This window comes from Narcine bancroftii, chromosome 5, assembly GCF_036971445.1.
Source record: "Narcine bancroftii isolate sNarBan1 chromosome 5, sNarBan1.hap1, whole genome shotgun sequence".
NCBI classification, from domain to species: Eukaryota; Metazoa; Chordata; class Chondrichthyes; order Torpediniformes; family Narcinidae; genus Narcine; species Narcine bancroftii.
The window spans coordinates 227,003,132-227,017,221 of NC_091473.1; the positions used below are offsets into that span (position 1 = coordinate 227,003,132).

At 45.4% G+C, this 14,090-nt stretch overlaps 1 protein-coding gene across 10 annotated transcripts in view; it reads right to left on the reverse strand.

Annotated features, from left to right (window-relative positions):
• LOC138764981 (homeodomain-interacting protein kinase 1-like) overlaps positions 1 to 7,292 on the reverse strand; it is a 101,218-nt gene extending 93,926 nt beyond the window's left edge. For 8 of the 10 annotated variants that reach the window (XR_011358399.1, XR_011358398.1, XM_069941517.1 and 5 more), the window contains exon 1: positions 7,044 to 7,292. Coding sequence is in view for 1 of the 10 variants with exons in the window: in XM_069941517.1 (XP_069797618.1) it covers positions 7,044 to 7,048 (5 nt within the window). In the remaining 9 variants the exon portion in view is untranslated. Of the gene's footprint in view, positions 1 to 6,313; positions 6,404 to 7,043 lie in introns of those variants that run through there. The other 2 variants (XM_069941510.1, XM_069941514.1) reach the window with 2 other exon arrangements.
• Positions 7,293 to 14,090: the final 6,798 nt, after the last annotated feature.

Consider the following 14,090-nt stretch of genomic DNA (forward strand, 5'->3'; position numbering starts at 1 on the left):
TGAAAACCTCAATAAATCACCCATGGCCAGAAAATAGATGAGGTAAATTTCTCTTAATACACATTTCTCAAAGCCTTGCTGTCCTATCAAAATATCCTCAAAAGGTTCTACCCTATTAGTGAAAACCTCAATAAATCACCCATGGCCAGAAAATAGATGAGGTAAATTTCTCTTAATACACATTTCTCAAAAGCCACAATAAACTTGCAAATAACACATAGCCAGGACCAATATCCAAAAAAGTTGTCCAACTTTTCCAGTACATATCACATCAGAGAGTTAGAAGTTTTGGAATGTAGAGCCAAAGTGTAACTGAAATTTGAAAAGTTGTTTTAATTTACTATAGCGGGCACATCTAAACTTTGCTGACAATATACATGCAAATTCTGCAAGATCATTAGTGTCATGTAGCCTAATGTCCCACTACAAACTTAAATTTCTTTCACATTAAGCTTCTGACAGTTAATATGTAGATCCCCAGTGAAAGGGATTCCATGGCTAAAGTTTCTATTTAATCTTGGTGCATAGACAAAGAAAATTTGTTTTTCTGAACACAATCTGAAGAGGCACCTCACAAAAAGAACATTTTACATACTATTACAAAGAACCAATAGGATTACTTCCACAACCTAGGCTGCGTTCAAGACAGAACTTTGAAATATCAGGGATAAAATCTAACCATTAAAATTCTTAAGGCTGGAAATTAAAGGCAATGCATCTGACAAACTGAAAAAAGTGTTCTATTTCAACCCAAATGAAAAACATTTCAAAAGCTGATATCTCATTGCAATTCCAACACCTCAACATGTGCTGGTTTTGGCTTATGATAGCTAAATTTCATTATTTACTTAATGATCTAATTAAAAACACCAGTACAATAGAACAATATTCAAATGTTCATATTTTGATTATTTACAAAAGAAAGCATCCAAGCAAAATGTTAACTTCACCCAAATGGCTTAGCATTTTCAATCAATAACTACAGTATGTTAATGAGCACTTCCATTTCAAAATAAATCTTCAGGTGTAATTCTATATTGCTCAAGAAGTATTTTGTTCATTCAGAAGATTCCACATGCAGTTGAAATAAATAAGAAGCTAGAGGTTAAATTTGGCTCCAAAATCCGGAGGGATTTAGTTCAGAGTTGAAAAACACCAGATCAAAGCAGTTGCTTTAACGCAGGCCAAAAGTCTGATTAAATACTGCACTGACATTCCATCAGCCAAGCTTCCAATCGTCAAAAGGAACCTAGACAGATTTTAAATCTTAAAAATAAACTAACCAAGGCAGCAAAACATTCATTAAAAAAAGAACTAATTTTTATCCTGTATTTTTAATACTAAACTGCATTGGGAGGAGCACCTGCAGGCATTATAGCCTGCATTATCCATTTGTTCTGATAATGTACAAAGTAGAAATCAGCTTTTTAATTTTTAATCCATTTTAAAAGAGTAACGGCTATAGTAACTCATCTCAAGTGACAAAAGCTGACCAAGGCAGAACCTGTATCATCACACTAAAGTAAACTAACACTGCAACACTATTTTCCCAATGGCATCATTGCTACTCCACAAGCAATGCAACTTACTAACCAAGGCATTTTAGATATTATTCATCTCAATTGTGATCGCTCAATTTGCAATTATTCATCCAAAAGCACTTGGGCAGCATTTTCCCTTCATACGTGTTCCTTTACCAAAATCCTCTCTTTTCTTTCAAATCCTCCCCAAGAGCTCATGTCTGTCATAATTAACTTAGGGCCATTTGACAGCAAAGGGTATCACAGGTAACCGGAACTAATCACTGCTGTCATTTGCAGCCCCAATTGGTGATGGTGGGAATAATAGTACTTTTTTTCTCCTTCCCAAAGCAGGGAAGTCTAAAACTAGAGGGCAATGATTTCAGGTGAGAAGAAAGAGATTTATAAGACACTCTAGAAGTATCTTTTTCCACAGAATGTGACTTAATATGAAACAAGCTGCCAGAAACAATGGTAAAAGCAGGTTCATTTGTAACATTTAAAAGATGTTTAGACAGGTAACAAAGTTTACAGAAATGTGGGCAAAATTCAAATAAAACAGTGGTTCCCAAACATTTTCAGGCTGCCACCCCGTTGGCTTCCAAGCCACATCCCTAGTGCTTCCCCCACCACACACTCACATACAACGAACACACCCCTTTCTTGGTATTAGGTTTACTGCAAATTTAAAACAACTAATCTAACACTATAAACAAGTGTATGCATTTCACAAATAAAACTTATAGTAAACCAACTTATTTAGCAATATGAAAGGATAAATTTACATCTCACCTGTAACTATATTGACTTCATTTTCACACTATATTGCCTACACTTTTTTTGTTTGCTGTGCTGCAGCTGTGTTTTATTCTGCAGTCACCGTCCCGGGCAGGCAGTCGCCATCCCGAGCGGTCCCGTCCCGGGCAGGCAGTCGCCATCCCGAGCGGTCCCGTCCCGGGCAGGCAGTCGCCGTCCCGAGCGGTCCCGTCCCGGGCAGGCAGTCGCCGTCCCGAGCGGTCCCGTCCCGGGCAGGCAGTCGCCGTCCCGAGCGGTCCCGTCCCGGGCAGGCAGTCGCCGTCCCGAGCGGTCCCGTCCCGGGCAGGCAGTCGCCGTCCCGAGCGGTCCCGTCCCGGGCAGGCAGTCGCCGTCCCGAGCGGTCCCGTCCCGGGCAGGCAGTCGCCGTCCCGAGCGGTCCCGTCCCGGGCAGGCAGTCGCCGTCCCGAGCGGTCCCGTCCCGGGCAGGCAGTCGCCGTCCCGAGCGGTCCCGTCCCGGGCAGGCAGTCGCCGTCCCGAGCGGTCCCGTCCCGGGCAGGCAGTCGCCGTCCCGAGCGGTCCCGTCCCGGGCAGGCAGTCGCCGTCCCGAGCGGTCCCGTCCCGGGCAGGCAGTCGCCGTCCCGAGCGGTCCCGTCCCGGGCAGGCAGTCGCCGTCCCGAGCGGTCCCGTCCCGGGCAGGCAGTCGCCGTCCCGAGCGGTCCCGTCCCGGGCAGGCAGTCGCCGTCCCGAGCGGTCCCGTCCCGGGCAGGCAGTCGCCGTCCCGAGCGGTCCCGTCCCGGGCAGGCAGTCGCCGTCCCGAGCGGTCCCGTCCCGGGCAGGCAGTCGCCGTCCCGAGCGGTCCCGTCCCGGGCAGGCAGTCGCCGTCCCGAGCGGTCCCGTCCCGGGCAGGCAGTCGCCATCCCGAGCGGTCCCGTCCCGGGCAGGCAGTCGCCATCCCGAGCGGTCCCGTCCCGGGCAGGCAGTCGCCATCCCGAGCGGTCCCGTCCCGGGCAGGCAGTCGCCATCCCGAGCGGTCCCGTCCCGGGCAGGCAGTCGCCATCCCGAGCGGTCCCGTCCCGGGCAGGCAGTCGCCATCCCGAGCAGTCCCGTCCCGGGCAGGCAGTCGCCATCCCGAGCGGTCCCGTCCCGGGCAGGCAGTCGCCATCCCGAGCGGTCCCGTCCCGGGCAGGCAGTCGCCATCCCGAGCGGACCCGTCCCGGGCAGGCAGTCGCCATCCCGAGCGGTCCCGTCCCGGGCAGGCAGTCGCCATCCCGAGCGGTCCCGTCCCGGGCAGGCAGTCGCCATCCCGAGCGGTCCCGTCCCGGGCAGGCAGTCGCCATCCCGAGCGGTCCCGTCCCGGGCAGGCAGTCGCCATCCCGAGCGGTCCCGTCCCGGGCAGGCAGTCGCCATCCCGAGCGGTCCCGTCCCGGGCAGGCAGTCGCCATCCCGAGCGGTCCCGTCCCGGGCAGGCAGTCGCCATCCCGAGCGGTCCCGTCCCGGGCAGGCAGTCGCCATCCCGAGCAGTCCCGTCCCGGGCAGGCAGTCGCCATCCCGAGCGGTCCCGTCCCGGGCAGGCAGTCGCCATCCCGAGCGGTCCCGTCCCGGGCAGGCAGTCGCCATCCCGAGCGGTCACGTCCCGGGCAGGCAGTCGCCATCCCGAGCGGTCCCGTCCCGGGCAGGCAGTCGCCATCCCGAGCGGTCCCGCCCCAGGCAGTCACCCCCACATCACCTGATGGATAGCGCACAATGAGCGTTGCAGGCTGAATTTGCCAGAAATGTTTGGCCTGCCCCCTTGTTTCACACCTTCCCCTCCTGGGGTCTTTCCCCATCACTCCCCCCCTCCAGAGTCTTTCCCCGCCACTCCCCCCCCTCCAGAGTCTTTCCCCGCCACTCCCCCCCCCTCCAGAGTCTTTCCCCGCCACTCCCCCCCCTCCAGAGTCTTTCCCCGCCACTCCCCCCCCTCCAGTCTTTCCCCGCCACTCCCCCCCTCCAGAGTCTTTCCCCGCCACTCCCCCCCCTCCAGAGTCTTTCCCCGCCACTCCCCCCCCTCCAGAGTCTTTCCCCGCCACTCCCCCCCCTCCAGAGTCTTTCCCCGCCACTCCCCCCCCTCCAGAGTCTTTGCCCGCCACTCCCCCCCTCCAGAGTCTTTCCCCGCCACTCCCCCCCCTCCAGAGTCTTTCCCCGCCACTCCCCCCCCTCCAGAGTCTTTCCCCGCCACTCCCCCCCCTCCAGAGTCTTTCCCCGCCACTCCCCCCCCTCCAGAGTCTTTCCCCGGCACTCCCCCCTCCAGAGTCTTTCCCCGGCACTCCCCCCCTCCAGAGTCTTTTCCCGCGACTCCTCTCCTCCAGAGTCTTTCCCCGCCACCCCCACCCCCCTTGGAGTCTTTCCCCACCACCCCCAGGCAGGCAGCACCAACTACTTTTGGAACGATTGAAATAGAACTAGCTTGGGGAGGCATCTTAGAATTAATAAGGTGAGCTAAAGAGCCAGGTTCCTTATCCAAGATATTCCAACAGCACTTACAATGCCAATCAAACAAGGAGCTCACTATCTTATTAGATTATTTGAAACCCCAGCAACAAAACATTTGAAGGACAAAACATAATGCAACATTGTAAACATTCAAACCAGAGCAGTTTATATTTGACTTACGGGAAGGGTCATTACACGAATTAACTTTCTTTCAAACAGCCAGATAGAAATGGTAACTACTTCTGTTGGCATTGTTGCTTCAGCTGCATGCACAAAAATAATCCAAAACAACTGTACAAGACACAAATTGTGAAATGTATTTTTTTTAAATAATGTACTCAAATATGTTAAGATCTGCTATTAGCCCAACAACAAACGAATAGCCATGTGGCTTCAATTAAATTAACATTTAATGTCTCCTACAACTCATTCATATTTGCATCTCTCAAAATCATTCACAAAATAATTTAGACATCAATTGGGAATCCAACATTAAGAGGGCCCCCAAGTCTCTCAACCTTCAACAGACTGCCACATTCCTATTCATCTATTAATAGCCTGCTTTATTTAATCCAAGGAAAAAAATTACAAAAAACAATTGTGGCTTTCCACGTGCAAGGTGCAACTACCTTCAGCTCTTTGAATGATCTATCTCAAGGTCAGAACTAGGGGTGTTTGATAATATTCATGCTGAGCTGCTAAACAACATTCACACATGGATTGATAAAAGTGACATGCCTTCCATTCATGCCACCAGCACTAACTATATCTGACTAGAGTCTAAACAATTACCCTTGAAATGAATAACATGAAGCCTCAGTGTCAAAACAAAATCGTTTGGAAAAAAAGCTGTAAACAGAAACTAAACTACTCAAGACATTGTATTTATTCTTCGGTTTAAAGATGCCTCCTCGTTTCCTTGAAAATACCATAATGGACAAATGAAAGAGCAGAGAACAATATATATCAAGCATGAATCTATGTGCTTGGAGAATGACTGGCTGTGTTACATGGACTGACAACCTCAGGTTTATGAAGACGGAAAACAAAACAAAGTTTGTAAATCGACAGTCAGTTCCACAATCCAGAAAAACCAATATCTTACAGTGTGACTATCTAAATCTGTATGTAGCATGCAAAATTGCAACGACTCGCATATCAAAACAAAAACACAACCAAACTAGAAACCACTATTCCAACAAAGGCCTGGAGTTGGTGCAGTTAACAAGTGCTCGAGAAACTCAACAGGTCAGACGACATTTTGGGGCCCGAACCCTGTCGGGGGGGAAAAAAAAATCAGGCGTCTTCAGCCCTGTTAAATGAGTCAACATTCGTCACGGAGAAAGGGGGGGAGGTTGGAAATCACTCTTCCCACTAAAGGTGATTTCAAATGACGTCGATTCAGTGAAGCTGGGACAACTTTTCAAAGTGATCGCAGCAATTCTCACCTAAAGAGATGGGGGTGGGTGAGCGAGCCCCCGTTTTAGTGGCCAGCCCAACCTTAAATGGCATCGACCCTCGCCCCCGCTGGAACCAGGACGCCGGCGCCGAGCCGAGCGGAGCCTCACCTGATGACTGCGAGTGTGTGGAGAGGGTGGATGGATGGTCCGCGTCAGCAGTCGTGGCCCAGCCGCACGGTCGCAAGGCCCGGGCCACCCCGTCCCGACCCCACCATGTCCTCCGCTTCCTCCTGGACTCGATCCCCCACACCCCCCCACCACCACCACCACCACCGTGGATGTGAGGCGTCCGTGGCGGAGGATTGGGGGGGGGGGGGGGGATGGAGGGTCGGCCGGTGTCAAAGGCAGGGGAGGTCAGCGAGCGGTAGGGTGCCCGAGGCAGGCCGCATGACCTCTCCGGCTCCGGGTTCTCTCTCGCTCGCTCGCGGTCGCTCGAGTTCCGATCCTCTCCCGGGGCCTCGCTGAGGGGTTCTGCCTCCTGCGGCTGCCGGCCACCCCGCGCGCGCTTGACGTGCGCGCACCCGACGCGTCAGCACGTCACGGCGCTCGAGGCGCCCCGCTCGAAGCGCCTGGAAACTAGCACACGGCGGCCACCATCCGAAACCGTCAGTTCTTTCCTAACGACGTTAACCAACAGGGGGGAGGAGGAGGGGGGGGGTAACCAAATTTAAAAAAATCAAAGCAGCGATGGAGACGTGCGAGCCGACTCGTCCGCCAGCGTTTTCCTTCCGTCCCGACCGCCTTAAAGCCTCGAGAACGATCCACCGCCCCCCCACCACCACCAGTCCGGTCCTCACTCCGCAAACGAGGGGCCACCAACTACCCGCCGATTACCTACCGCATCGATTTGGAATGTTGTGCCGGACGTCCCACCTTCCTCCCCTTGCGCCGCAGCAGTCGCTCGTGGCCAATATCGTGTGTTTATTGGCTCCCGCGAACGCCCGTCTCCTCAGCGTGGCAGGTTCCGAGGGTGGGCGTCATGACCCCGGTGCGCAGGCTGTGCGCATGTGCGACGTTGTCGGCAATGCAATGTGGGAGTTGGAGTTCATGGCTTTTGCCTCTCTCTCTTTCTCTCTCTCTCCCCCCCCCCCCCCTTCCCAACGCAACTATGCCTCATGACGGAGGCTGTGATGTTACAAGTGTTAGATCAGAGCAGTTTCATCAACTATTAATATAAGTCATCATATGATGCATTGCAAAATATCCTTGAGGGGGAGAAATCTATTTCAATTATTAAAAGTTTGCTCTTATAGGTAAAATGTATTTAATGCACAAACAGAACTTAAAGAATTTGTGCTTTGTTTTCATTTTTTAGCAATCTGAACTGACATTCTTTCTATTTAAAGCAGTCATTCCCAAACTGGGCATTCGGGTGGTGGAAAGGCAAAAGGGGGCATACCACGTTGTAGCCCTTGGCCATCAGTGCCTTCTTGGGCGGGTGGCCAGCGAGGGGCTGCGGTGCTCCTCAACGGCCACTGCTGCCGACAAGACGTGCTGGGTCACCGTGGGTGCTCTCTGCTCCTTTGCAGCTCCGCTGCGGCTTCCTCCTGCTCCTGTTCGCCCTACCCACTCAGCTGCCCCTCCACCGGGATTGCCGACTTCTTCAGCTCAGGTGGGAACTCAACCATGGTGAGTCCCTCTCTGTACCTGAAAGCGGTAGGAACTGAAAAAGCAAGCAAGTCCCTTTATGCCCAGGAAGCGGACGGAAAGAAGAAACCCTTCCACCACCCCAACCCTTCCACCTTAGCCACCCAACTCATTTTGTGATTCTCACCTCTGCTAAAGCCCCCGAACACCATCAAACCTGACCTCCCAACCCACCAAACTCACTGCATCCTGACCCATCGCCTGTAGGCATCGGAATCCCCCGGTGTCTCCACCCACATTTGCTCGAAATTGCCCTAATCTTCAATTCCAAAAACTCTTCACGCGTCTTAATGTTTTCCCATTCCTCGGCGGATATTTGGCATTTACAAGATAAAGGAACAGAAGTAGGCTATTCAGATCATCAAGTCTGCTTTGCAACTCCACCCTGAGCTAAGCCATTCTCACATCCATTTCCAACTTCTGGCCTTTTCCCTATTTCCCTTGATACCCTGACTAATCAGATAGCTATCAATCTCATCCTTAAATTCCCCCAAATGATCGGTCCTCCACACCTCTATATGGTAACAAATTCCACAAATCCATGACTCTCTGGGTAAAGAAATTTCTCCTCATCGCTGTTTTAAATGGGTAACTTCTAATTCTAAGATTGTGCCCTCTTGTCCTGTATTTCACCCACCAAGGGAAATATCTTATTCACATCTACTCTATCCAATGTTTCTAAGAGATCCCCTCTCATTCTTCTATACTCCAATGAATACAGTCCAAGTCCCAATAAACATTTTTCATATATTAGACCTTGCGTTCCAGGAATCATCCTGGTAAATTTTCTCTCTACTCTTTCCAACATCATTAAATCCCTTCTAAGATCAGGGACCTAAAACTGCACACAGTACTCCAAGGTCTCACCAGTGCCCCATAAAGCCTCATCAACTTATCTTTACTCTTATACACTATTCCTCTTGAAATAAATGCCAACATAGCATTCACTTTCTTTATTGCCGATCCAACCTGGTGGTTGACCTTTAGGTTATCCTGCATGAGGACACCAAGTCCATTTGCACTTACAAATTTTGAATTTTCTCCCCATCCAAATAATAATCTGCCTGTTCATTTTCTCTTCCAAAATGTACAACTGTAAATTTCTCAACATTGTCTCTCATCTCCCATTTCTTTGCCCACTCTCTTAAACTGTCCAAGTCTTACTGCAACCTTTCGGTTTCTTCAACACTCCCTACTCCACCATCTATCTTGGTATCATCTGCAAATGGCCACAAAACCATTCAATCCATAATCCAAATCACCAATATACATTGAAAAAGAAGCACCCCAAATTCCAACCCCTGCAAAATTCCGCTATTAACTGGCAACCAACCAGAACAGGATCTGTTTATTCCCACTATATGCTTTCTGCCTATCAGCCAATGCTTCATTCATTCTAATATCTTTTCTGTAATTCCATGGGCACTCATCTTATTAAGCAGCCTCTTATACCTTTCGAAAATTCAAATACACAACATCCTCGGCCTCTCCCTTGTCCTTGAGATCACCACCAAAAATTCCAAAAGGTTGGTCAGGCAGGATATTTCCTTCATGAAGCCATCATGCCATGCACCTTGAGCTATTTCATAACCTCGTCTTTGAGGATGGACTGCAATAACTTTCCAACCACTAACGTCAGACTAATAAGCCTATAATTTCTTTTTTCCTGGCTCCCTCCTTTCATAAACAGTGGAACTACATTTGTGACCTTCCAATCCTCCGGAACCATGCCAGAGTCTATTGGTGTTTGGAAAATCATTTCCAATGTCTCGACAATCTACAAAGTCACCTCCTTCAGAACCCATGGGTGCACCTCATCTGGTCCAGGAGACATATTTATCTTTAGCCCATTTATCTTTCTAAGACTATCTCTCCATTAATCTTCATTATACTTAATTCTATTTCCTGAGACCACTAACCATCAGGTATATTGTCTTCCTCAGGGAAGACTGATGCAAATTACACATTCAATCCCTTTGCCATCTCTTTGTTCCCCATTATAATTTCTCTAGGATCATTTCACCATCTCTCTTTTACTCTTCATATTTTTTTTAAACTCTTAGTATCCTTTTGTATGTTATTTGCCCACTTCCTTTCATAATTCATCTTTTCTTTCTAATAACTTTCTTGGTCTCTTTCTGAAAGTTTTTAAAAGTTTCTCAGTCCTCCATTTTTCCATTATTTTTTTTTATTCCTTGTCTGCCCTCCCTTTTGTTTTTATTTTAGCCTTAACCTCTCTAGTTGGCTACATTTGTGCCATTTTTCCATTCATACTTTTATTTTTTTCTTGGAATATATCGCTCCTGCATTTTTGTTATTTCATGTAGAACTATCATCCAATTCTGCTCAACAATTATGAAATGCACACGCTTGTTTAGAGTTTTAGATTAGTTGTTGTTTTAAATTTGCAGTAGACCTAATACCAAGAAAGAGGTGTGTGTTCATTGTACGTGTGCACGCACGTGTGTGTGGGGTGGGCAGGGGGGAGCGCCAGTGATGTGGCCTGGCAGCCAAGAAGCAACAGCCGAAAAAGTTTAGATTCCCAATAGAATTCTATAAAACATTTAAAGAGTTATTAATTCCTCCTCTCCTGGAAGTAATGAACCAGAAAGAAGAAACACAAAACTTGCCAGATTCATGTAAGATAGCAATAATTACAGTAATACCAAAGATGGGGAAGGATCCACTAACACCAGCATCATGTAGACCAATATCTCTACTTAATTCATATTATAAGATAATAGCAAAATGATTAGCAAACAGATTGGCCACCTGTGTACCAAAAATAGTAAAACAAGATCAAGCTGGATTTATTAAGAAAAGACGAACAGCGGATAATGTCTGTAAATTTATTAATTTAATTCATGCAGTTTAAGGAAGTAAGATGCCAACAGTGGCAGTTGCTTTAGACGCAGAAAAGGCCTTTGACAGGGTAGAATGGAATTATTTATTCAAAGTATTACAGAGGGTCAATCTACCAGAAAAATATATTAATTGGATTAAAGCATTATATAATGGACCATTGGCAAAGGTGACAGTAAATGGATATGTATCAAACCAATTAAAATTAAGTAGGTCAACTAGGCAGGGCTGTGCACTATCTCCCTCACTGTTCGCTTTAGCAATAGAACCATTGGCAGAACTGATAAGAACAGAAAATAAAATAAAAGGGATCAAAATAAAGGAGAAGGAGTATAAAATCAGTTTATTTGCAGATGACATCATAGTATACTTAACAGAACCAGAAATATCAATAAAAGAACTACATAAGAAATTGAAGGAATATGGAGAAATATCAGGGTACAAGATCAAAGCAAATAAAAGTGAAGTGATGCCAATGAATAATGCGGATTATACAGAATTTAAAAAAGAATCACCATTTAAATGGCAAACACAAGCAATCTGATACCTAGGTATTAGATTAGATAATAATTTAAGACACCGGTACAAATTAAATTATCAGCCATTAATGAAGAAATTACAGGAAGACTTAGAAAGAATTACCACTAACATTGATAGGGAGGGTAAATTGCATTAAAATGAATGTCTTCCCAAGGATACAATACTATTTCAATCGTTACCAATTCCCTTAAAAGAAATTCTTCAATGAATTAAAGAGAATAATAAGGAAATTTTTATGGATGGGGGGAAACCGAGGATAGTGTTAGATAAATTAACAGAGTGGTACAAACAAGGTGGTTTGGAGTTACCAAACTTTAAAAATTATTATAGAGCAGCACAATTAAGGTATTTATCAGATTTTTATCAGACAAGGGAAAAACTAGATTGGACTAACATAGAAGTAGATAAAATAGGGGAGAAGGTACCGGAACATATACTTTATAAGTGGGATGAAAAGATGGTGCAATATAAAAGCTCACCAGTACTGCATCATTTACTCAATATATGGAAGAAGATTCACTTAGAGAGGAAAAAAACAAATTACCAACTACCAAAATTATTATTGACGCAAAAGCAACTAATCCCTTTTACAATAGATAACCTTTCCTTTAGAGAATGGGAGAGAAAAGGAATTAAAAGAATAGAAAACTGTTTTTTGGGAAATAATTTATTAACATTTGAACACATGAAGTACAAATATGAAATAACTCATGGTACAATGTTTCCATCATCAACTGAAAGCCTACTTAAAGAATAAATTGGGAAGCAGACTGAGATTACCAGAAGGAAGCAGCTTTGAATATGTGATTACAGAAACAATGATAATAAAAAGATTTATAACGAACATGTACATCAGGCTGCAAGAGAAGGAAAATGATGAAATAAGCTATAAACCCAAATAAAAGTGGGAAAAAGATTTAAACATGAAGATAAAAAATGAAATATGGGAAAAGTTATGTTCTGGAACTATGAAGAATATAATAAACACAAGGTTACGCATGATACAGTATAATTGGTTACACAGGTTATATATCACGCCCCAAAAGTTTTTTTAAAATGGGATCCAACATTATCAGATAGATGTTTTCGCTGTAAGAAAGAAATGGGAACAACAATACATGCAATTTGGGCATGTGAGAAAGTGAAAAAGTTTTGGGAAGATCTAAATCAGATATTAAATAAAATCACAAAAAGCAACATACCAAAAAATCCAGAGATCTTTCTTCTAAGTAATATAAGAAGTAAAGAATTAGGCCTCAAACTGGATGAAGCGCAAAAAAGATTTATTATGATAGCCTTAGCTGTAGCAAAAAAATGTATAATGTCAACTTGGAAATCAGAAGAGAGCCTGAGAATACAGCAATGGTACATAGAAATGAATAAATGTATTCCATTGGAAAAAATAACATATAATTTGAAAAATAAAGTCACATTAGTTGAACAAATTTGGGAACTGGAATGGAACATAACAGAGAGGGCTTGCCTCGGACCCCCCTAAAATGATAAAATGATAAGAAGACAAAATGACTTGATCCAGTGTGTAAAAGTAGATGACACAATTTTCTTGTTTATTTTCATTGTGTGATGACATTGTTTAATGGGTTTATTGTATTGTATATGTTGAATGTTTAATGGGTTTGGAGGGGGGTGGGAAGGGGGGAGGGTAGATGGGGGGGAAAAAGGGGAGAAAACGCCACTGTGTATATTTAAGAGGAAAATGTTTGTATGCATTTTGATTGATATTGTTCAGTGTGAAAAATTTTTAAAAATTTTTTTAAAGTTTGGGAACCACTGATTTAAAGTAAACCCTCAACCTCTGGAGTATTTCATACAATTATATCCAATGCTTTTGCGCTCTGAAATCAAAGCCCACAGTTAGTTCCACAATCGTCACACTTTAATTTTGTTTCTACCTCAATGCAAATATTGATCCAACCCACCATGAATTTAACAATTGTTGTTTAAAAATTAGGAAGTTTACTTTACTTTTCATCCATTTCAGTGTACCATTCACAGTAGGCACTTGAAAGGGAATATAATTACATTTCAGACATCTAGTGAATATTTGTTGAACTGATTGACACCAAGTTCTACATTCTCCAGACCTGATATGTTCCAAGCCAATTTGGTATGGCACAACTGTATTTCCTCCACGCTGTGCATAGCAGTCAGGAAAAGCAATTTCCAGAGATGAGAGTCAGGAATTCTTCCACAGAAAACCTATTTACATTAAATAGAGGCCACAAATGAGTTGTGAGCTCAGGAGGAGTGGGTTCCCGTTAGCAGCAAGAATCAAGTGGAAAAGAACACATTGTAAAGATTAAAAGTAGGAATGAAATGGGTTACATGCAGATGTAAGAAGGAGCAATGGATGGTAATATAGAAAGCACAGATAGTGTAGCAGTTAGCGCAACAATATTTACAGCGCCAGCGACATTGGTTCAAATCCTACGCTGTCTGTAAGGAGTTTGTACGTTCTCCCTATGTCTGTGTAGATTTCCTCTGGGTGCTCTGGTTTCCTCCCACCCTTAAAAACATACAAGGACTTTAGGTCAATTGGGTGTAATCTGGCAGCACAGGCCTGTTATGGTGCTGTATTTCTAAATGTAAAATTTAACCAATGGAAAAATAGATAACCAGTGAAATGGAATGGATAGCAAAGGGTGCATAGATGAAAAATCTGGGGAAAAAATGGTATTATGATTGAAAATCAGAATAAAAGCTGAGGTAAAAGGGAGTGTGAAAGTTCAGTATATGCCATCAGTGCTGTAATTGAGGGTGGGAAAGGTAGCAATGACACTTTGGGCGAGGAAAAGAGATCACCAACATCAGTGGA